This window comes from Euleptes europaea, chromosome 7 (assembly GCF_029931775.1).
Source record: "Euleptes europaea isolate rEulEur1 chromosome 7, rEulEur1.hap1, whole genome shotgun sequence".
NCBI classification, from domain to species: domain Eukaryota; kingdom Metazoa; phylum Chordata; class Lepidosauria; order Squamata; family Sphaerodactylidae; genus Euleptes; species Euleptes europaea.
In genome coordinates, this window is record NC_079318.1 from 13,054,005 (window position 1) to 13,078,512 (window position 24,508).

The window sequence follows — 24,508 nt, forward strand, 5'->3', positions numbered from 1 at the left end:
TAAATCTGTACCTGTACAGCTTATGCCTTTTCCTTCAGTCAACCAAGTTTTTATTTACAATATGTATATAAACTTTAAAATATAAATGTCCAGGTGCTGAGTTTACTTAATTGTTCCTGCTCTCAAGTTCAGCCATTTTTAAAAATGGAAATGCGATTTCCCTCCACTGTATAAATGTTCTCCTCAGAACTTCACCAAGACTAATTATCACAATGTGACCCTTTGGATGGCAGCATTCTCACTTCATGAAATACTAAGAGAAGAAAGAATATTTTCGATCGTGGGCTGAATTTTCCATAGTAGAGAAGCGACAAGCTCTTAGAGCAACAAAACCTGAAACAGTAGCAGCTTAAACTTTACACAGGTAAAGAGAAACACCGACAGAAGAAGTAATATACTGTCCACTGTTCTCAGATAGTACTTTCGATGAAAGAAGGTTGCAGCGGCACCTCTGGCTCCTTGATATTTTCTTCAGACACATTCAGGACATCCTGCTGGGGATAGATATCTTCAACCAACATAGAGTTTGTGTTCTTCCACTCCCTGTACTTCCTTGCTGTTAGCTCACTGTCCTCCAGCAAATGGTTAATGGCAGCCAGGTCATATTCTTTGCACTGGCAGATAAAAACAAAAAGTTCATGGAACAGAAAACATTAAGCAATAATGGACCCTCTTATTTCTGAAATTGTCCAAATTGCTTTTTAGTTTGGAAAATTCAAGTATTAGGTAAATATCCAGGCGTTAATTATAAGCATGGTTTCATTAAGAACAAACAGTTTTCAAGGATGGCTGAAAATCCCATGAGTCACAGCAAATAAAATGCATTTCCCCATTTCTTGGCTTGAGTTTAATACCTCCGTAAAACCTTACCTTTAATGTACTATTCAGTGCTCGAATTTTGTGGAGTTTCTCGTTAACGGATGGGTTTTTACTTCTTTTGATAAAGGATTTTCTCAGCTCTCTTTTAGTCGAAGGTCGGCGATCCCCAATAGCAGATAAACTGGCTTGCTCTAAAGATTTGTAAAGCTTCTCCATTTCATCTATAGGGCATTTCCCTTGTCCTATAAGAAAAAAACATAAGCAACAGCATATATAAATAACAAGGCGCAGCAGTTGCTGCAATAAAATCAAAGTGCTGTTCGTCTTGGTTGTCAGATAAAGAAGAAGAAAAAGAGTTGGTAAAAAAATATGCTGACTTTCTCTACCTTTTAAGGAGAATCAAACTGGTATACAATCTCCTTCCCTTCCTCTCCCCGCAACAGACACCTTGTGAGATAGGTGGGGTTGAGAGAGTTCAGAGAGAATTGTGACTGGCCCAAGGTCACCGAGTAAGCTTCATGTGTGGGGAAACTAACCCGGTTCTCCAGATTAGAGTCCACCGCTCCTAAGCACTACATCAGGAGGAGAGACTGAAAAATGGTGAAAATGAAAAATGGCTTGGCAGCACTTATTTTCCATTTTCAAGTTTTGCTGTATGTGTTATTGGAGGTTGCTGAGATATGGTTCCAGATGGAACTCCTTTGCAATGGCAGTGCCTGTGTTATGGAATACCGTTCCCATATTGTCCTCTGGCACCTAGCCTTTCACGTTTTAGGTGACAAATGCAAAGTTTCGTCTAGGGCAGGAAATGTTTCCTCAGTTGTGCAGCTGTACTCTATCCTTTAATTTAATAGTTGTTTCCCCCTCTGCCCATGTTATACTTTCTTCTGATTTTTCCATCACTATATTTTCTGTTTTTCTTGATTGGTAGGTTTGCATTGTGCTTATAATATGTGTGACTGCTGGTTATAATGGTTTTGATGGTTTAATTTTGTTTCTGTTTTATGGTTTATATTGACATGTCTTTTTTTCACCTTGCATGGAAGCCACCTCAAGAGCATTTTGATAGGTGGTAGGGTACATGTGCTTTAGGTCGAAAACACACGGCCATTTTGCCCCACGATTCTCCTGCAAATGTAGCGAATCTCCCATGTCCACACGTATGGTCATTGCCCGCCTGCGGGATCAACCCACCCACTTCTGGAACTCCCTCAGGTCCTGCTTTGTCCTGATTTAAAATGAAGCTTCGCTGCAGTCGTGGGTGTTTGCTGGTGCATTTCAGCACTCGGGTCAACTCCTCACTGGAAGACACCACTGCCCAGCCCTGGCAGCAACAGCAGCAGTGGCACCTTTCCACCCCTCCGAACCCCTCTCTCCCCCCCTGCATTAACAGCCTTAAATGAATAGATCTGGATGGATGTTATGATGGAAGAGTCCATACCAATGCCATGCATTGGGCTTCTGGTATGCAGATTCTCTATGCAAAAGGACTGAGCTATATGCCAAACCACTTCATTTGTATCAATGTTGCTGTGTTGTGCAATCACCGTGGGGAAGTGTTTCTTGGCACTCTCCTTGAGACTGCTACAATTTATTAATAGTCTTGATATCCTGTAGGATTAAGTTTACTTAACTACACTGCAGCGACGTTCTGCCACCATTAAAGAAAAAAGGAACCCAGAACAATAACTAAAGAAAAATATTAGTGTAAACAAAAACATGTAGGATGCCAATCTATTTTAAAAAATGGCACCATCATACCTTCATTAGGACTAACTAAAAATTACATGCAACTGCTTTGTGAATATTTATTTGGTCCTAATAATGGCATAATGTTGCCACGATCATAACATATTGTGGTTTCTCAAGAGCTGGGGGTTCTTGAAACTGTGTTCTGGGGAACATCAAGACAACCTGGCAGCTTCAGGCCAGCGGTCCATTTAGTCGAACATCCTTTTACCAATGAGATGCCCCAGAAAGTGCTCGTTAGGGCACAGAGGCCCAAACTTTCCCCTACTGCTTCAATTAGCAGCTGCATTCAGATATATATGGTCCCTGGACATGAAGGTCCCCTTAAAGCCACTGATTTATCTTTCTTCCATGAATTTTCCTTTTTAAACCCAGGTTCCTCAGACATTTATCACAGAAATGACTGCAGCTGCCCATGTGAACAGGCAATGCTAATTCTTCTCCGTGTAACAGTATACCCAAGCACCTGTTAACATACCACACCTCTCATTAGCATATACACAGTGCTTTCTGCGATCCCTATTTTTCCCCAAACTCTTCCTGTGTGTGTGTAAAGTGCCGTCAAGTCGCAGCCGACCCCTTTGGGGGTTTTCATGGCAAGAGACTAACAGAGGTGGTTTGCCAGTGTCTTCCTCTGCATAGCAACCCTGGTATTCCTTGGTGGTCCCCCATCCAAATACTAACCAGGGCTGACCCTGCTTAGCTTCCGAGATCTGACGAGATTGGGCTGTACCATGCTGCCTTCCCTTCTCAACTCTTTCTAGGTCTAAGTAATTTGTTTTATATTCTTTCCCCTATACATTAAGGCTTTGTCCTTTCCGTAACAAAGCTTCAGCTATATTTAGACCTATATTTAAAAGCTCTAATGCCTGATGTCTCCTTTGAGCTACTGTAAAGATCAGATAAACCTTTAGAGGAAGGAAATGACAGCTCAAATACTTTATAATACTGTTTAGCACTTCTGCAGTGCACCAAAGAGCCTTGTTCCACCACGTAACCATGCTGACTTCCCTGGGGAGTCACTGGGGCCCCAAAGAAGGAAGAGCAAAGGACTGACATCTGACTGCAACCAATTAAATAATTCTCTCAGATCCAGGATCCCCACATGTCCATATGCTTCTTCAGAACTTCAAGAAAGGAAGGATTTATGCCCAAACATGGCTAGTGCCCAGGGTTCAAAGAAAGAGCAACAGAACATTGACCAAAGGAACATCTCGGGTTCAGTTTGTTCTGGCCTAGCTTTTAAAAATGGTGTTAGAGTCTCCTTTTGAAACACAAAAGGTGGCACGGAAGACACGGTGCAAAATTCCGTGGCCCACAGAGGCATAAATTATGAGCAGGTTCTCCCTCATCCTATTCACAATAAGCTTATTTAAATGGGATTAATCTATTGGATGTTCCTTGCATGTCTTAAATAAACCCACATTTTAAAAAAGGTTCGCTCCCAAATACCAAGACTTCTAGGTCCTATCATTCTGACAAAGGGAGTTTTGACTCTTGAAACCTTATAAACCCAAAATCTCATTGATCTCCAAGGTGCTACTGGACTCGAATCTAGCTCTTCTACTGCAGACCCTCTGAAATTAGGCCCTATTGTGCTTCCAAAGAGGCAATCAGGAGTTCAATGGGACCCAGAGCACACCCCTCTGCCATAATCTTGCCATCCTCCAGGTACTAGCTGGAGATCTACTGCTATTACAACTGATCTCTAGCCGATAGAGATCAGTTCACCTGGACAAAATAGCCGTTTTGGCAATTGGACTCTATGGCATTGAAGTCCCTCCCCTCTCCAAACCCCACCCTCCTCAGGCTCCACCCAAAAACTTCCACCGGTGGCAAAGAAGGACCTGGCAACCCTACTGCTGACCCCTGTCCAAACTTCCTGAAAGTAAGAGGACATCAGGGAAAGCTTGCAAGAACTATAGTGTCTCTTCTTGTGTGTGTGTTAAGTCGCTTCTGACTCATGGTGACTTTATGAATCAATGTCCTTCAAAATGTCCTATCGTTAACAGTCTTGCTCAGGCCTTGCAAACTGAGGGAAAACTGAGGGCTTCCCTTATAGAACTAATCCATCTCATGTTAAATCTGGTTATTGCTATGACCATGCACAACGAACTCCAAATGCACCAAGCAGCATGGGAACTACATTTCCCACAGGGTCAGTGGTTATAGCCTAGATACCCTACAAATACACACAATAGTTTCCAGAAATGCTAGGAAGCATGGGAAATGGGATTCCCTAGATGCTTTGTAGATGTGCTTGTAGCAACTTTTAGGCCAGGGGCAGAGTGGGGCAAGGTCTGCCCCCTTTCTATGCCACACGCCCCAGCTGCATTAAGGGGAACAGTCTCCCCTGTATGCATGTAAAGCATGTAAAGCATGAATACTTAAGGTTTCCAACATTGCCTCATCAAATGCCGGGAGATTGAGGGCTGTGCTGGAGGGGTGGAATTTTGGGAGGAGGTAACATCACTTCCAGGTGATGACCTAAGAATTTCATCTAATCTCTATCACACAGACCACAGAAGTATGGGGAAAATCCTAGAGCATCACCATGAAGGCCATTTTCCGGCCATTTTTTTCTCAATTTCTGAAGGGTGGGTGATTGGGACTAAGGGCCTTTGCCATCATCCAAAAAAAGAAGATGTTGTGACTGATGTTTGGTTTTGGCTACAATCTACTTTAAAAAGGCCAGAGGCACAGCTTTTGTACCTTTAATAGACATGTAGGCTGGAATTTCAACAGGCTCTGCTTCTTTCATTACTGCAGGATGATGAAATCCATCAAAATTATCTCCTCTGTGCAGCTCTCAAAAGTACAGGAGCCCTGTCCTCATTTGCATGCAATTGTTTTATTTCATCAGGTCCAGGAGTTTTGTCACCCCCTCATCATTTTAATTTCTCAGCATTTTAATTATTCTTGCCTCTTCTCATTGACCTTTCTTCATTCAATGCCCTCCCCATTCCACTGAGATAATGAAAGGATTATGGGTAAACACATTAGCCAGATGTGGCTTTGCCAAGGTCAGTTAAGGGTGCAACCCTATGTTAGTTTCTGAGGGTAGCCGTGTTGGTCTGCAGTAGAACAGATTAGAGCCCAGTACCACCATAGAGACCAACCAGGTTTTTTGGGTAGAAGCTTTCGAGCGTCAAAGATCCCTTTGTCAGATACTCTGGATGCCATGGGAAATGTCTGGCCAAGAGGCTTCTGTGAAGCAAATGTGAGAAATCATGATTAAGAATTCCTGAAGTCATTCCCCACTCATAAAATGTTTCTCTACTGACTGAAGGAAAAATATAGAAGAGATGTTAGACTATCAGATAAATTGCCTTGCCTATGGCCAAGAAACTCCAACAGGTCCATAAATGCCACAGGAAGGAGGATGTTATTGCTGTTGTTGGGGAGAGGAACTATCATAATATAAATAAAGTCCCACTCTGTTGCAGCCGTGTTGCATTATCTACAGCTTCCTTTTTTTGCCTTCTGTTATAATCAGGCGTTTTGCTCCAACAACTGCCAAAGGAAATAAAAATGACAGCGGCTGGCTGCTGTTTGTGTCTAACTGCCCTAGGACTTGCGAGAAAAGCCTCTGGACTGAGAGCACGTACTCAAACCCCCTATTTATAGTTCCAGTCTCAAATTACACATTACATAGAATTCTGTGCTCCCCCACCCCACCCCCACAAACACACTTTTTTTTTTTCAAAAGCCAATTCAACTTCAAAGATATGCAGATCTGGGTAGATGAAAAGAAATTGTTTAACCTTTTCCTCTCTGGCTGTTTGTTTCCCATCCAAAGGGACTGGGCTAGGATTCCACTGATCGTTCACTCATAGACTGTTTTTCAACTTTCAGCTAAAAATGGAAGATAGCTTGCAAAACAGTAAAATACACTTGATCGTAGCCAAAAGGCCCTTTCCATAACCTCAGAATAGCTCCCTCCGGTTTCAAACTATGCCAACGGCGTGGATAGCTGGACGTTACTCCCGAATGCCATGGGCCTCTCGCCTGTGCATTTGTGGAGCCACTCCAGAGGACCTAATTCGTTACACCTTATTCTGTCCTCTTTACAAAGAGCCCGGACTTAAATTTCTTGGAGCATTGCTAAAGGGCCTAAATCTTTCTCCAGATCCAGAGAAGCTGCTCTTTATGGCCGCTTTGGCTATTGAACTCTATGGCATTGAAGTCCCTCCCCTCCCCAAACCCCGCCCTCCTCAGGCTCCGCCCCCAAAATCTCCCACCAGTGGCAAAGAGGGACCTGGCAACCCTACTCCTATCAGACGCCAATCCTGATGTTTCCTACACTCTTTGCTTTAGCAGCTAAGAAAATCCGAGCTAATGTTTTTAATCAGGGAACGTAACATATTTAAATACTAGTTCCTTGTTGGTCAGACTGTTTTAAAGTTATTTTAATGTTATTTTATGTTATTTTACTGTTTTGTATGTTGGATTGGGATGGCCTTTGGCTGCAGACAATAAACTTTATCACTTATCGCTTAAAAAAACAACAGTAAAATACAATAAAAGTCAGTAAAAGATAATGAAATACAAAAATATGAAATTATAATGAAAATAAGTTAAAATACAGTAAAAAAAATAGTGCCACTCTCACCAGCACATGCTTTCTTATTGAAATTCAAAAAGTCTTTCAGAAAAGCCAGGTCTTCAAGTCTATCTGGAAGACCTTTAGGGAAGCAGCCATTCATAACTCATGAGGCAGGGAATCAGGGGAGCAACACCTCCCCCACCTCCAGGTTCCCACCAGACAAACTTCTGCTAAGGCTGGATCCTAGAAGAAGGCTCCCTGGGCCAACCAAGTCTTCAGTTGGCTGAATCAAAAGAATCCTGAACGACAGCAAGGACAACATTGACAAAATGAAACCAATGGTTTCTTTATCCCTATTCTGTAAAGCCCACATTTCCTTTTATATGCCTTGTATAAGTCTTCCATTGCATACGACTGCCAGCAATCTTTTTGGACATATAGGTTATGGTTTTCTATCTTTTAGGAACATTTATATTTGAGTTGCTATTCTCAAGTGGCCAAATGTCATTTTCTCATTATGGATTTACAATCCTCTCTCATTCTCAAGGGATCATGGAACACAGAAGATTCCATTTGGAAAGTTAGTCAGGTGCCTGCTCAAGATATGAAGCAGACTGACGTGGTAATGAGGCAGCACGAAGCTGAGGTGATAGAATGGGCTGTATCCCTTCAGACTCTTCAGGAGAGGGATTACATTTTTCAAAGTCCCCCTGCATTAATTGCAACCTATACATTATAAAACACAGAAAGGGCTAGGCTAGAACATTTTTGTATGGAGGAGCTTATTCTCCCCTGTGCTTAGTCTTAGGACTGAAGGAGCTGGGTTGATGAGAATCTCTTCCTCAGGAACTACAGGAAGCAAATTTAGTCTTGGAGCCATGGAACAGCAAGGTCAGATGTACAGATGAGCTGTTATGGCCACTATCTTGCTTTTCGACTGTGTATATGTTGCCACAGAAATCAGTTTCAGTCAGCCTCATTTTCTTTGACATCATTGATGGGGAGGGGGTTGCTGGTTTTATCCCAAGTATATGACATTTAAACTATATGAAACTGACCCCAACATTATTTAGCAATATGTTTTGATATGGTACAAGGAAAGAGAAATTGATGCATTAAAAAAAAACAACTTTAGGCTTTGTCTCACACAAGGAAGAATAAAATCAGCAAGGAGATATTCAAACTGCCAAGGGAGACCCAGTTTGGTGTAGTTACAGCCCATTCCTGAGCTGGTGGTGGCCGGGGACAGTGGGGAGGAGGCGCCACTGTGCCACCTCCTAAGCCGTTCCACGCCCGCCAAAAGACCAAATAAAAAGCCTTTTAGAGGCTTTTTGGAAAATGGGGCCTTTGAGAAAAGCAAGGCTGTGCCAGCAAAAAGCTAGTGCAGCCTTGCTTCTCTCACCGCCGGCGTACCTGGGGCAAACGGGGACAGGAGGCTGCCTAATGGCAGCTCCTCCCCCCGGAACGCCCTGGGAATGCCTCCTGGGATGCTGGAATGCCCCCTGGGATGCCAGCGTGGGCCTTTATGCCAGTGGGACGCTGGACCAGCATCCAGCCCTCCCCACCAGCGTTGGGGCCTCTTATGGGGATGTAAGTAGCCCGGACGCCGGCATGGAGGGCCCCAATGCTGGTGCAGCATCTTCCTGGCCTCCTAAGGGCTTTTGCCCTTAAAGCTCAGGATTGCGCTGTTAGTGTATAAGACTAAGATCTAGGCAGCCCAGGTTTGAATCCCCACTCTGCCATGGAAGCTTGTTGGGTGACCTGGAGCCAGCCACACACACTCAGCCTAACCGACCTTACAGGGCTGCTGTGACAATAAAATGGAGGAGAGGAGAATGATGTAAGCTGCTTTGGGTCCCCACTGAAGAGAAAATAAAGTAAATAAATAAACCTTGCAAAATTCATCCTTGATCAAGTGACTTTGAAAAAGATCATTACAATAATGTGTAATGAAAACTTTTTTTAAAATACCAGTCATTCTAATTTAGCTATTTTTATGCAATTCATATGAAATTCTTGGCCCAACTTTACTACATCCCAAAGGAGTTTCACCAGAATTTACCATACCATAGAGATATACTATGGAGGTTAAATATATGAACTGATGCAACCATGGCAACAAAGATTATTTACTAGTAGCAATTTACATGCATGTGCCATGTGAAGGCCTGGTTCAGATGTTCTAAAACCTTCCTTGCAGAATGTCCATGGGCATCAAGGACATGCAGTGGAAACAGTATTTGACCTGACGTAATCATACTGACAAGGGCCACTTCCCAGCTGTTGTATTGCATTGGGCCCCTAATTCACCTAGCACAGTTTTGTCCTCTGTGACTGGCTGTCGGTGGTCCCAGATCTTTTCCTCATTGGTCTTTCCCAGCCCTACCACTGGAGACCCTTTTTATTAGACCGGCCAGGGACAAAACCTGGGATCTTCTGCATTCATAACGTGGGATCTATTAGGAGGAGGAGGAGTTGGAGGAGTTGGTTTTTATACCCCAATTTTCTTTACCTTTGAGTCTCAAAGCAGTTTACAATCACATTCCCTTACTCTCCCCACAACAGGCACCTTGTGAGGTAGGTGGGGGCTGAGATAGTTCTGAGAGAACTGTGACTGGCCCAAGGTCACCCAGCAGGATTCATGTGTAGGAATGGGGAAACCAACCTGGTTCCCCAGATTAGAGTACACCGCTCCTAACCACTATACCACTCTGGCTCCTATTACATTGCTATGGCCCTGCCTGTGATTCACAGGAAAGGGGTGTGAGTTAAAAAGTTGGCACATTATCAAACAATGTCTAAATATCCTTGATGGCAACTCAAACTTTATTTGTCAATATTGTTATTTCAAATTGTTTATCTAAACCGACAGCATTGCAGGTGTTGGGTAATTTCTCAAATAACTTATCCAAGTGGATATGCTTGATGCAAGGACAGCCACTATGTGATCTTTCTGCATACCAAAATATACAGAAATCATAAGCTCACATCTCACAGATAAAGCAGGATAAGCATGGATGACCAATGGATCTCCTCCTGCTTGACTTACCTTTAGGGGTTTTCAGTGTTGTTTTCCCAGGCTCAGCAATGCTATCCTTGCCTCCATCTAAAACAGGTGTACCTTTGCTTAAAGAGTTCTGAAAGCTGTCCTCCAGTTCCATGATATCACTTCCCATTGTTTTGTTACAGTCTGGCATTACCAGGCAAACAGTATCTTGAGGCTGATCAGTGACAGCTGAAGGTGGACTGTCTACTTCTTCCCCAGTGGAAGAGCTGTTAATAAAGTCAAGCCATGATTGTCTCTCGGGATGCAATGCTTTGGACGATGAGGAAGAAGAAAAGCCTTGTGACTTCCTGCTGTTTTCAGGGGAGGATAAAGAACTGGTTACATGGGATGTTGAGGAAGGTTCTCGCTGGTCCTGTTTTCCAGAACAAAAAAGGCAAGGAAAGAAAAATGAGTCAAGTAATAAGGTAGTACTGCAAATCAAATCATGCTAAGAAGAACACTGCCTTACCCACCTTGCTCTTATCTATCCCTGTTAGGTAGTAGAAGTCCATGGCCAAATACAATACCCAGCAAAAATGCTTGTCTTGGCTGATTACAGGAACGCAGACAGGACATACTGAAGGCCTAAGGCAAAACAGTTCACCTCCTTGACTGATAAACTTGGTACAATCTACCTCAGTTGCACAATACCCCCTTTCTGTGAGACCATTTCAAAAAATTTAACCGTCACTAAGGTAAATTATGAAGGAACTGTGCGGAGGGGAGAGGGGTCCACAAGTACTTTCACCTAGGCAGAAACAACATAAGGCACAGGTACAGGATGGGAGATAGTTGGCTTGACAACAGTACATGTGAAAGAGATCTGGGAGTCTTAGTGGACCACAAACTGAATATGAGTCAACAGTGTGATATGGTGGCTAAGAAGGCCAATGCAATTCTGGGCTGCATCAACAGGAGTATTGTGTCTAGATCAAGGGAAGTAATACTACCACTGTATTCTGCATTGGTCAGACCTCACTTGGAATACTGTGTCCAGTTTTGGGCTCCACAATTTAAGAAGGATGTTGACAAGTTGGAGCGTGTCCAGAGGAGAGCGACCAGAACGGTCAAAGGTCTGGAATCTATGCACTAAGAGGAGAGACTAAAGGAGCTGGGTTTGTTTAGTCTGGAGAAGAGAAGGTTAAGGGGTGACATGATAGCCATGTTTAAATATTTGAAGGGATGCCATGTTGATGAGGGAACTAGCTTGTTCTCTGTTGCTTCAGAGATTAGGACACGGAGTAATGGATTTAAACTAAGAGAAAAGCGATTCCATCTAAACATTAGGAAGAACTTTCTGACGGTGAGGGCGCTTCGACGGTGGAATGCGCTGCCTCAGGGGGTGGTGGAGTCCCTGTCTTTGGAGGACTTTAAACAGAGGTTGAATGGCCATCTGTCGGGAGTGCTTTGATTGTGGGATCCTGCATGGCAGGGGGTTGGACTGGATGGCCCTTGTGGTCTCTTCCAACCTTGTGTGATTTTGTAAAAGAGTTCTCAGGAAAGGCAACATAAAAAATAAAACACTTTAGGCTTTCAATGTATGTAGCAGTGTTCCATATCACAAAGTAAAACGAAACAAAAAAAGATTGAAACTGAGGTGCTTTGCCTTGGATTATTTTATTTCTTGTAGGGATATAATCTTGTTAACAGAGAGAGCATTTCTATGCCCCAATAAATTTCCAAGAATGAATAATAAAACATGCAGATGTTTAGCCTCAGTAAAAAAAAAAAAGAAGAAAAAAAAAACTTTCCTTGAGAGATTAAATAGTCCTTAGGGACTATTTCAAACAGCAATTGCAAGCATGATATACCTTGACAGCCCCTCTAGGAATCCCTGTGTAAACAGGGCTGGGTTTTGTTTTGTTTTGAAGCAGATAGGGAAGAGTTTGCAAGGAAGCTTTGTTGTTAATATTCAAGAGAATGATGTTAATTAATCCCCCCCCAAACACTAATTTCCACTTGTTTTCTCATACCATCCGGTTGGTAGTTAAGCGAAATCACAAGATCTACCCTCAAAAGTTATTATCCAGCAAAACAGACTATCTACCCTTTAGATACTTCCGCTGCCAGCTTATCTGCACTTTTGAAAGAAGAAGGAATGTTCAGAAGAGCAACAAGCTGGTGAAAGCAAAAAGCATCATCAAGCTGACAGATAATTTTCAAAGGCGCTCTCAGCACCTCTTGCTTTGCCCTTCCTTTTGCTTGCTCAGGTGCCAAGGCCCCAGGGCCAAATTTGTCCACCTGGGGTGCATCAGTCACTCCCATGGATGCAACAGAGGGGGAAGAGGGATGTGGGGAGAGAGTAAGGGCTACAACAAAGTGATTTGCTACCAAGACAGGCCCTGGCCTAACAGTTCCATCTCTCCATTCCTTTTGTCCAAGTGGCCTCACCATAAATGTAGGTGTTGGCAAGGGTCTTCTGCATCCTGGTCCTTCCTGCATGGTTAGGGTTGCCGCTCTGAGCCCTGCATCTGCAGGGGAGGGCAGGCTATAAGTCCAATGAAATAAATTAAATAAAACCTGGAGACTTTGTGGAGGAGCCTGAGGAGGGCAGGGTTTGGGGAGAGGAGGAACTTCAATAGGTAGGGTTGCCAGGTGCCCGCTGGTGGCGGGCAAACCCTCAGCCATTTACCCCTCTACCCACCGACCACCTGAGGGTCGGCGGGCAAACATGCATGCGCGCGTACATACCGCGCTTGTCACTTCCGGTTTAGAACCAGAGGTTCCGCCTCGCGAGGGGCCTTATACCTCTGAGTTTATTCTATTGCATGCACTTCAAGATTTCCTCTCTTGGTTTCTTCTCTTGATGCCTCTTGCTGGTTACAGTGCAGCTATCAGTTGATTATCCACCAAACATTTGCCCCCTTTTTCATCAAACTTTATAGTATAATAGTCTTCAATCAAAACAAATCAACAGCAGCCAGCTTGGGCAAATGCTGGTGTACCCAGAGAACAAGCTACTCACTGGATGCTCAAAAACTGAGCCATTTTATTTAGCGATTACCGGTGTCCCAGCATAAATTCTTGCGCTCTGATACTTACAACTTTTACAGCATGTCTGACTCTTCATTTTTATGGTGCATACATAATCATTCGTTTTATGTTACTGTAATTCATTTTATGTTATTATGCCAGCGATTCTTTTTCCTTTCCCCCCACCCGAGAACTTAAGGAGGATAGAATGAGTAGTGATTACCTTATCTTGCTGAAACAGAAGGGAAAATTTAGAAGAGGATATTGGTGGCAGCATGGCTCGCTATCCAAACACTATAAAACCCAAATGAGCGCTAGGAAAATCTGTCACACCAGACAGCTACTCCACAAGCTGAGCTATCCCCCCCAAACACACCAACAACACCCTGTTTATTCAAGTGCTTTTATTATTTAGACTGCAAGTCCTTAAGTGTGTGTCTTAGGAAAAAACGCTGCTGTAAACTGCCTTGGGCTTACCAGAGAAGATGAGCTGTACCACAGGGTAATAATAGCAAAAATATATGAAATGATTGGGCTCAAAAAGGTTACAAGAACAAGACATCATGAAATCACAGAACGTTCATTGCCATGGAACGAATAGCACTAAAGCACATTAAGGAGATAGTACAAGCAACAAAAGCAATCATGGACTCTCAAATTTCAAGTCAGATTCTCCTTTGAGTCGAATTAAGCCGCTGTCCATCACAGACTCTATGGGCTACATAGTGAGAGTCTGTCATCCCCCCCCCCCCAACAGAATAACTAAGCAGGATACCTGAAAATATCTTAGTCGCTTCTTTGGACTGGTATCTAAACATTTCTCTGCCTTCTACTACCAGCCTGGCTGGCGTGGTGTAGGTGCAGTGGCAGCTCTTTCTCCCACCCCCTTCCTTCTGGTCTGCCCTCCTATCCGCCTACCCCACACCATTCTGCTCACCCACCCACCCCTTCCCCCAACCCACCTACAGTGCCATTGCCTCTGCCATCATGCAGAAGCTCTGGCTCCAAAGGAAGTGTGATGTCTAAGGTTGCCAACCTCCAGGTAGTTAACAAACAAAAAAAGAACACCTCTATACAAGTACCCAATGGGTTTGGAATTCAGTACAGACACAACATTAATAAAATGCAATTCTATAAAGAATGGATCAATTTTATATACAATTCACGAGTGCAATATTGTTACAACTTGTCTTTGGTATCCTGGTGAGGAACCTGTAAACCATTCTCAGACAGAAAATTGTTGTCAAAATGCTTTAATTATACAAGATGGATAACAAGCATTAAGAACTGGACTAGAAGTGGGACTGAAGAAGACTTCGAAACGGCCGTATCCCCTTCTACTGTGGAGGCACCGTTCTCCTCTTCTATCATTGGAAAAATATTCTGCCTGGGTTACTATATATGGACCAGCTTTGAGATTGGAATTGTATAATGTACATGTGATCCATATGGACATTTCATTATTGCATATCAGAAAAATTTTAGGGCTCCCGGCTTGCGTACCCTATGCGGCTCTGGAATTGAAACAGAGACGTTTAATAACTAAGGCTTGGGTATATTGTTGTTGTTTTTCTATCTCTGTCTTTTGGTATGCCAATAAAGGTTAATGAAATGAAATGAAACTAAGGCTTGGATGACAACGATTAAATTCTGGTTACGTCTTCATTTTAGGTGTGACACCAACTGCCTGATTTCTATCATGCTTGCCGAGCACCATAGATCTAATATTGATAAGAAAATTTCAGCCATTGGCCTTAATATAAACGACTTGACCTTGCTTTCTGAAAATAGTGCCTTTGCGCTGATTAAACAAAGACTTATCGATATTGAGATACAAGAATTGAATAGCCTTGCTGCTGGCCATTGCTCCCCAACGCTTTGGGGCTTTTTTCCTGAGCCCTCTCTTCCGAAATATTTTTTCTGCTTGACTGAACCACTTCTCCGTAGGGCATTTATGTTGGTTCGTTTTAATGTCCATCCTTCCAAGGTGTTATATGGAAGATTAGAGAAAATCCCTTATACTGAGAGACTGTGTCCTTGTGGGATGAACAAAATTGAGGATAATGAGCATGTTTTGCTCCATTGTAAATTCTATAAGGACCTTCGCACTATTTTATTTACTATTTATCTAGCTTGCAATTGCTCGAGGGGCAATCAGATTATGGTAAAACCCATAAGCTTATTGTAACAAAGGATAGGATTATTATTGACTCGGTTGCAAACTTTCTTTATTTTGCTACTAGGAGGAGATTTGCCTTTGACCACTGACCCTTATGTAATTTATGTTTATGCCAATAAAGGTGTTTCTGATTCTGATATTGCATATCCTATTAAATTTGTCATAGTCAGTAGTTAGTTTAGGCCAGCATATTGCACTCATGAATTGTATATAAAATTGATCCATTCTTTATAGAATTGAATTTTATTAATGTTGTGTCTGTACTGAATTCCAGCCTCCAGGTAGTAGCTGGAGATCTTCTGCTATTACAACTGATCTCCAGCCGAAAGAGATCGGTTCACCTGGAGAAAATGGCCACTTTGGCAATTGGACTGTATGGGATTGAAGTCCCTCCCATCCCCAAACCGCATCCTGGTGATATGAAAGAGCTACCTCAGACTCTGAAAAGATGCTTGTAAGTCAGAATAGACAACACTGACCTAGAGACCAATTGTCTCCTTCAGTCTAAGGCAGCTGCCATGTGTTCCGTTACAACAATATATTCACCAGGATGCATTTTATGTTTCTCTTATTTTTTTATGTTACCAATCTTATGGCAGGCCTTCATAAGCACGCAATAAATTTTCAAGAAAACACAGCAGATGAACAACTGACAACCCTTCAGTGCAGATCATTTGTCAGAGAGGTACCTTGTGGATGAGACAGGACAACATTTGTACCAGCTATTTAGCAAGTGGAAACATGCTAATTGCCCTGACCTGGATGGCCCAGGCTAGATCTCAGAAGCTAAGCAGGGTTGACCCTGGTTAGTAATTGGATGGGAGACCACCAAGGAATACCAGGATCACTATACGGAGGAAGGCACTGGCAACCCACCTCTGTTAGACTCTTGCCTTGGAAACCCTACGGGGTCGCCATAGGTCGGCTGCGACTTGACGGCACTTTACACACACACACAACATGCTAATTACTATAATACATACCAAATGAGGCTGCACCGGCTGGTCGGAATATGGAGGGGGTGGTGTCTCCATGTTTATTTCTGGTTCTTCATGATCACTCTCACTATAGCACTCTGAAGCAAAACCACAACATTTAAAAAATGCATTGTATTCCCTTTTCAATGCTTTGCTTACTAAAGCACACTCCTAGCAGTTAAATGCAAAAAGTTATTTTGACCCAGTCGTGCATACAGGGTGATTTCTATTCAAAACGGTATTTTCTACACCTCCCAGTTTACCAAGCTTTTGCAAAAAGACAGCATGGTTGAGGGTAAGAGAATGAAAATTTTAAAATATACATAAATTAGCTTGTGTACATGAAGAACAGGGCTCCACTGATCAGGTTATTATATTTATATCTCCTACAGATAAATAAAGATAATTTATATTCATAAACTGAGATATGCCGATAACTTCTAATCCCATTAAGGGATATACTGCTTGAAGAAACCTGTCAAAGCATTAAAAAGGAATTGCAAAATATGTCTAGTGCTAGCAAAGGAGAGGGTTCGCCCACAGTAGCATCGAGCTTTCTGCCAAAAGATGACCCGCTGCTACAGTATATTTTTAACAGCCTTTCCCCAGCTTTATAATTGGCAGCATTTCTTCAGCAAATTTGGTAGGGTTGACCCTACCGAGATCCACTGGGGTGGATCCTGGCGCTCTGCTAAACAACATTTGATGCTTTCTAGCTCCTGTCCTACTCTCCATTTGGTGCTTTCTGCATCTGGCGTCCCAGGACAGCAGAGGACTGTCTCCTATCTATCTTACTTCCTTCTTACTGTTTAGTTTAGCAGGGACACATTTGGCCTACATGGCCATAGAGGAAATACCCAACGTATGTAATTTTTTTCTGTTCCTTTCTATATTTAGCCATTTCCCCTCCTCTTGTTTTGCTACAGTAGACATTGTACAGTACAGCTCAGTGGCGGCAGACAGCCAAAGTATGAAGATACCAAATCTTGGGTATAAAGTCATAAAGCCATTACAAGTTTACAAGACACATTAAATGGAAGAGAGGGCTTACACCAGCCTTACAAAATGGCATTTATAGTTGTCGATCCTTTAAATAGACAAATTCCATATTTGGACCAAATTTCTAACCAGGCCAAGATTGTTCTTCATTAAACTGGTCTGAAAATCTTTCACTGACTGTATTGTTTGCAAAACATCACAGTGTCCTATTGACTCAGGTTCAAACCCCCACTCAGTCACAAACCTCAGGGAGGCTGCTGCTACACAGGGATCATTCCCTGCATCATGGAAGGCAACAAGCCCACAGATTAAAAGATAATATTTACATGGCATCGTGTTTATTCCAAGCATGAGTTGCTTCTGCCCAGGACTTTCTCCCCTGGTATAGAAAAAAAGTGTTGGGGTTTTGTTTCTGTTATAAAGGGGAATCTTCAGAGTGACTGTAGGGGGAGAGGAAACACTGTCCTATGTAATCAGTATGGAGAGGGGGCACTTTCAGCCCTTTCAAAATGATGGAGGACCACATTATTTCCCCAATTTAGCCCTTTAGGGGTTGGTGCCCCCCCCCTTTCCTTGCTAAGCCACACGATAGCATTACAGTGCAGCTGCATAGTGAAGAGGAAAGTGAAGACTACAGTGTGTGTGCGGGGGGGACACAGACATGATGATGGGAAAGGACAGAACTGGGGTTGTGTGCAGCAGCAGCAGTCAGCAGGTCAGGAATGGGTGCAAGTGGATGCCATTACCCGTGCTGCTGCTTACTGCCAACAGTGTGGCAGGGGAGTGATTTTGCACTATGGTGTGGAAGCAGCCTGGGCGCCCATGGGCCAGTCACTCTCTCTCAGCTTTTTGTACCTTACAGAGTTTCTGCAGGGTGGCCAACCAAAATTTGGGAAATTCCTGGAGATTTAGGGGTGGAACCTGAGGAAGGCAGACTTTGGGGAGGGGAGAGAGTAGGTAAGGTTGCCAAACTCCAGGTGGTGGCTGGAGATCTCCCAGGATTACAATTGATCTCCAGGCGACAGAGATCAGTTCACCTGGAGAAAATGGCTGCTTTGGAAGGTGGACTCTATAGTATTATACCCCATTGAAGTCCCTCCCCTCCCCAAACCCCACCCTCCTCAGGCTTCATCCCCCAAAATTCCAGATATTCCCAACCCACAGCTGGCAACCCTATCAGTGGGGCACAATAGCAGCAACGATTCTACATAAGTCAGTCTCCCCTGCTGGACCCTTCTAGTGCCGTCTCTGCTGCTGTGGCTTTTGCGGTATCCCTTGTTGGGTTTTTTGCTTATCCATAAGAGGAATTTATTATTAAACACCATCTTTTAATTAAGTTTAGACAGTTCTAATTAATCTGGGTTTTAATTGTTGATGTATTGTGGGATATTGTTTCTAGGAGTGGTTTTTAATGATTTACCTATGTGGCTGTTAGCTGGCCTGAGCCTGACCTTTGTTGGGGAGGGCAGGATAGAAATTGAGATAAATAAATAAATAAATAATCCTGCCCTTCAAAGAAGCCATTTTCTCCAGAAGAACTGATCTTTGAGGTCTGGAGTTAAGTTGTAATTCTAGATCTCCAGGCCTCTCCTGGAGGTTGGCAACCCTAGATGTGGCAAGGATAACTTAGAGAAAGGAAGAACCATGAACATTTCCCTGAGCTTCTTGGAAAGCCAGCATAGTATAGTGGTTAGAGTGCCAGAGTAGGATTTGGGAGAACCATGTTTGAACCCGCAGTCTGCCATGAAACTCCCTCAGGGCCAAACTAGAAGATATGGCATCTCTGCAGAAGCCACCACAGTTTTACTACTGGAATTCCCTCACTTTACAAATGCCACTTGGGCCCAAACCTGTTCAGGATTGCAGCAGGGGCTCTTGTTCCGTCCACGCTGTTTTCAAGAGCCCAAACCATCCAAGGAGGGAGACAGGATGAACCCCTCCTCTTCCTGCACCATTTTACTGAACTGGATCAGGCCCCAGCTGCAAAATGGTGGCAGCATCCCAGGTCCATCCCCAGGGATGCCGTATTGTCTAGTTTGGCCCTCAGTGACCCTGGGCCAGTCACTTTCTGTCTGCCTAACCTACCTCACAGGATTGCTGTTGTGAGGATAAAACATGGGAGGGGAGAACAATGCTGTATTCTGCTGCGGGTCCCCAACGGGGAGAAAAATGGTGCAGAAATCGCTAAATAGTAATATAGACATTAAGTTTACTAGATCACAGGCTGTAAAAGAGAACCGGTATAAGATGTTTTACAGATGGCACTATGCCCCGAAAGATTGACAGAAGATGTACAAAGCAAATTAGGCAAACTGCTGGAAATGTTCAGACACAGAAGGGGCATATTTCCACCAATGGTGGACATGCAAGAAAGGACAAACTTTTTGGAAAACAAGGAAATACAAGACTTAACGAACACCAATTTTCAACCAGAAGCTAAATACTTCTTACTGGGTGTTATTCCACCTCAAATCCCACCTAATCAGAGAGAGCTGTATCAATATGCTACAACAGCGGCGAGACTGTCATTGGCGCAAAAATGGAAAGATAAGGAGATACCAGATTTAAACATGGGGAATACAAAAATGCATGAATATGCGACGATGTCAAAACTCTCTACCTTGTTACATCATGAAATGTATGAGCATAAACAGAAATGGCAATCCTTTTATGATAAATATGACAGTTCATAAGTACATATTTCAGAAGACATTATTATGACATAAGTGATTGTTTTTCATAACTGATCAAAGTAATATTAGAGATATCAAATATAATATTAGAGAATTGTTATATGAATGTTACCATAGTAAGAGAAAAGAAAGTAAGATTATGATAGAGATAATGACCTAGAATGTTTGTACGCTGGTGCAATAGAAATGTAATATGAACAAAGATTGATTATCCCTTTCCCTGTTTTCCTTTTCCCATGTCTTGTAATAAAAACAATATTAAACAAAAATCTCTAAATAAATAAACAGAAAGTAGATGGATAAAAAATAGATAGATATGGGATTCCATCCTCCAAATGATCATTTGAGCATACCTTCTTCATTCTTTTTGTTAACTTGCTTGACAACCGCTAGACCTAGTTTATTTAGCCATCTGTGATTTAAAAGGGAAAAAAATGCATTGGTATACAGTAGAATTTCAAAACAGTGTTAAACCATGTTTGCAGATGACTAGCTGTTTGACAACTGTCCACATTATCTTAAACTGAAAATTCAGCAAACAACATTAACAATCTGAACTAAAGCAACCCTTGAATCATGTACAGTACATTATCCACATGCATTTTTTCAAAGCCATATAATACCTTTTATTACCAACCCAAGTAACATAAGCACATTTGAGTCAGGTATATATTGAATGCAACAGGCCTTACTTGATTAAGTGTTACATTTGGAAAGCTTTGTGTTAATTATGGTTAATTATGGTCAGATTAGAAACAGATTAGAAACATTTTAGAAATGTTTGAGTTTGCCACCAGTTCATTATTTCTGTATATGTAGCTGATCTTAAAGCTTTCCCCCTTCAGTTCCTCTTTCTGTGTTGGTTTGATGGAGGACATTTCCATCACCCCCTTTTTTGTCTGCGTTGCCATTGACTCTGTATCTAGTGCATCATCTAAAAACATACAGTGACAGCCTTGTCTGGGAACATGCCTGTCAGAGCAGGGGCTGGGAGACCTAGGTTCAAATCCCTACTCTGCCAGGGTAGCTTGCTGCGGGGCCTTGGATCAGCCACTCTCTCTCATTCCCACAGAGTTGTTGTGAGAATAAAACGAGGAAGGGAGACTCTTGTGAGCCATCCTGGTCTCCTTGATTGGATGGTGGGATGGAAACATTGTAGACAGAAATTAATCTCCAGAATTGGGAGGGGGAGGGTTATGATAATAATCAGAAACATCCTTTTCCTCTCGCCTGCCCTTTGAGTCCGGATGACTCAACATCTGCACACTAGTTTGTGTTATGTTGTTGGTTCTAATAAAAGGTATGGCACAGTTTTCTTTTTGGATTTTGAATTGGGAAATGCATCTACCCCCAAGATCTGTCACATGTGTCACAATGGGTTCTTCTTGTTACCCGTGCAAACCATCAGTAGGTGTTCTATGCTACAGTCCCGTGCATGCTTACCTGGCAGTAAGTCCTATTGAATTCAGTGAGATTTACTTCTGACTACATACATACGATTGCCCTGAGAGTCACCTTATTATTTCCCATCATGCCTATTTGGCATTGTTTTCAAAATCTATGGCCCACTATAAATAGAATGGTCACAGGCTGTATTCTTCTATCAGATACAGCAGTCCATTTATGCAGAATCCTCCATCACTGAGCTTTCATAATTAATTAATCAGACAACAAATTGTGTATACCGTGTGGTCTGGGAAATCTATTGTGACTGCTCAGCCGTAGAGGACACTGAATAAATAGACATCCGTATATGTCAACAGACAAAGGCAAAAAAAAAAAAAAGGAAACTTAAGGTTGACACACGGATCAATTGACTAGTCAACTATTGTCAATTGACCACCTGTTACCAGACTGTGGGCAAATACTGTCAAGTATTCCATGAAACTTTACATTTATCCTTCACATTAGAGTGTTATAATAATTAATTACCATTGTTTGGAAGGTTTAGTCATTGTCTCACAATAATAACAAAATTTGTTTCTTTACTTGTTTTTTGTAACTACCAGAAGTATCAAACCTACATCCTTTTTGTTGTCCTGATATTGTTAATGTTTTAGAAATACTTGAACATCATGTGGTTATATTAGACCAGTCGCTTGGCCAGATATTTTCTGACTAGTTGAAGGCCCAATCTTAATGCAACCAAAGATACAGGTCTGGAACCTATTAACAGCCACAAACAGAGCAGATATGCAGAAGGGACTGTTGCTGCTTCTGTCACCCCAATATAGCCCCCTGCCCCAAAAAGTGATTCCTGAGTGTCCAGGAACCTGCACGAACAATGTGGGATATGGCTGTATTTTGCAGGGTTGGGGGTATAGACAGAAGGGAGAATTGGCATCAGTTGCCCTCCATCCTGCGTGAGTCATGGATCAGATGTAGGGTTACCAGGTCCCCCCTGACCACTGGTGGTGGGGATAGGGGGAAGGATTGCCAGATCCAGGTTGGGAAACTCCTGGAGATTTGGGGATGGAGCCTGGGGTGGACACAGACCTCAGTGGGGTACAATGTCATACAGTCCACCATCCAAAGCATCCATTATGTCCGGAGAAACTGATCTCTATAGACTGGAGATGAGTTGTAATTCCGGGGGATCCCCAGGTCCCACATGGAGGCTGGCATCCCTAAACAGATGGTGGTGGTGTGATTTTTGCTGATCTTCTCTTCTAGCTTTTTACAAGGGTTTCTGGGTTCTCAGTAGCAACTGAGTAGATTATGGGGCTGGAGCAGAAAGAGGGAGATGACAAAAATCCGTACTGTTTACTCGCTCTGTTCATAGCAGCATAGGCTCCAACCCATGTTTCTTCTTAAAGCAACAGAGAGGAGAAAAGATAGATATTTGCTGTTACTTACATAGTCATTTCCTCTGCATTCTCTGCTGCAAAATAAAATGTCTTGATCTGTGGATGGGTGATTTTCATAGCACTTCAAGAAAGAAAGAAAGAAAGAAAGAAAGAAAGAAAGAAAGAAAGAAAGAAAGAAAGAAAGAAAGAAAGAAAGAAAGAAAGAAAGAAAGAAAGAAAGAAAGAAAGAAAGAAAGAAAGAACACGTTCAACATGTATTCATATAGATGGGAACAATTTAATTTTTTTGTAAAGGTGAGTGTTTAGGATCATTTTAAAAAATGTATTCCAGTAATTTGGCCAATATTTTATTTTCTCACATTAAAAAAAAACTATTTAAAATACAAAGTGACATTTTGAGAATTCTGATGAGCCAATCTGCATCTCTTTGGTATTCCTCATTTGAAGAAGAATCCCAAGTTTGCCCAGGACAGGCCTGGTCTTTTGAGGGTTAAGGGATTGTGAAGTAGGAGTTGGTGCGAATTTTGTAGACATGCATTTTTTCCATAAAAGTCATAATGGAAAGCAGTGATTAAAAATGTACAACATATGACAGATTTAAGAATTAATAGCCCTGTCTCTTCCCTCCAACTCTGGAAAGCAGTATGCAATCGGTTTTGCAGTGAAAAATATTCCACATTAATATCATTGATTTATTTTGAGCTACCAAAGGCCAGTTGTCCTGCACATGTGAGTTCAGACAATCAAGACTGATAGAAATTCTCAAAACAATGATATTGCAGTTCAGATTACAGTTAAATCCTCTCTCTTGGAAGTCAAAGAGAACCATTACTATTTATACTTCAATATATGTACATAATTTTTTAAACTGCTATAAATCTCAATCCTCCATACACCCCAAATGCCCTCTATTAGTTTCACATGTAGAATTTGGCTTGTAAATATTTATTTGCCCAATGCTCTAGGCGGAATGACAGACTTACTACTTTTTTTTGCATTCCAATGCTTGATCCACTGAGAAGTTTGGAAGGCTGAGGAATCCTTCAGCTTTCTCTGCCTGTAACAAAATAAATCAGCATCCATTGTGAAGTATATCAAATTATTTATCAAAAATGTGCACTGGAAACTGACTGAAATTTAAGTAATATTTCTAGCTAGAAGGAGTTAGAAATATGCAAAGAAACATGGTGAGAAAGATTCGCAGCCTCGGCTGCATTCCTCTGAACTTCACCAGTAGAGTAATCCGAACACTGCAGAACACAGTAGTGTGCTTAATGTCACCAGCAACCACACAGTGCTGGTGATTTTGAAAAAGCCATATGTACAGTGGTTAGGAGCCCCGTGGCGCAGAGTGGTAAGCTGCAGTATTGCAGTCAAAAGCTCTGCTCACGACCTGTGTTCGATCCCAACGGAAGTTGGCATCAGGTAGCCGGCTCAAGGTTGATTCAGCCTTCCATCCTTCCGAGGTCGGTAAAATGAGTACCCAGCTTGCTGGGGGTAAAGGGAAGATGACTGGGGAAGGCACTGGCAAACCACCACGTAAACAAAGTCTGCCTAGTAAACATCGGGATGTGACATCACCCCATGGGTCAAGAATGACCCAATGCTTGCACAGGGGACCTTTACCTTTACCTTTAGTGTGGTTAGAGTTCCTACCTCAACACATGGAAACTGAAGCTAGGATACATCTGGATGTGCATTTACCACACTTATAGCTGTG

At 42.4% G+C, this 24,508-nt stretch overlaps 1 protein-coding gene across 1 annotated transcript in view; it reads right to left on the reverse strand.

Moving 5' to 3' along the window:
* Positions 1 to 342: 342 nt before the first annotated feature.
* Positions 343 to 24,508, reverse strand: part of IPCEF1 (interaction protein for cytohesin exchange factors 1) — a 37,865-nt gene continuing 13,699 nt past the window's right edge. The window contains exons 4-10 of the mRNA XM_056852756.1: positions 23,772 to 23,845; positions 22,838 to 22,909; positions 20,335 to 20,393; positions 16,296 to 16,387; positions 10,164 to 10,533; positions 871 to 1,061; positions 343 to 614 (exon numbers count right to left, since the gene is read on the reverse strand). Of these exons, the coding sequence (XP_056708734.1) occupies positions 411 to 614; positions 871 to 1,061; positions 10,164 to 10,533; positions 16,296 to 16,387; positions 20,335 to 20,393; positions 22,838 to 22,909; positions 23,772 to 23,845 (1,062 nt within the window). The 3' untranslated portion in view covers positions 343 to 410. The remainder of the gene's footprint in view (positions 615 to 870; positions 1,062 to 10,163; positions 10,534 to 16,295; positions 16,388 to 20,334; positions 20,394 to 22,837; positions 22,910 to 23,771; positions 23,846 to 24,508) is intronic.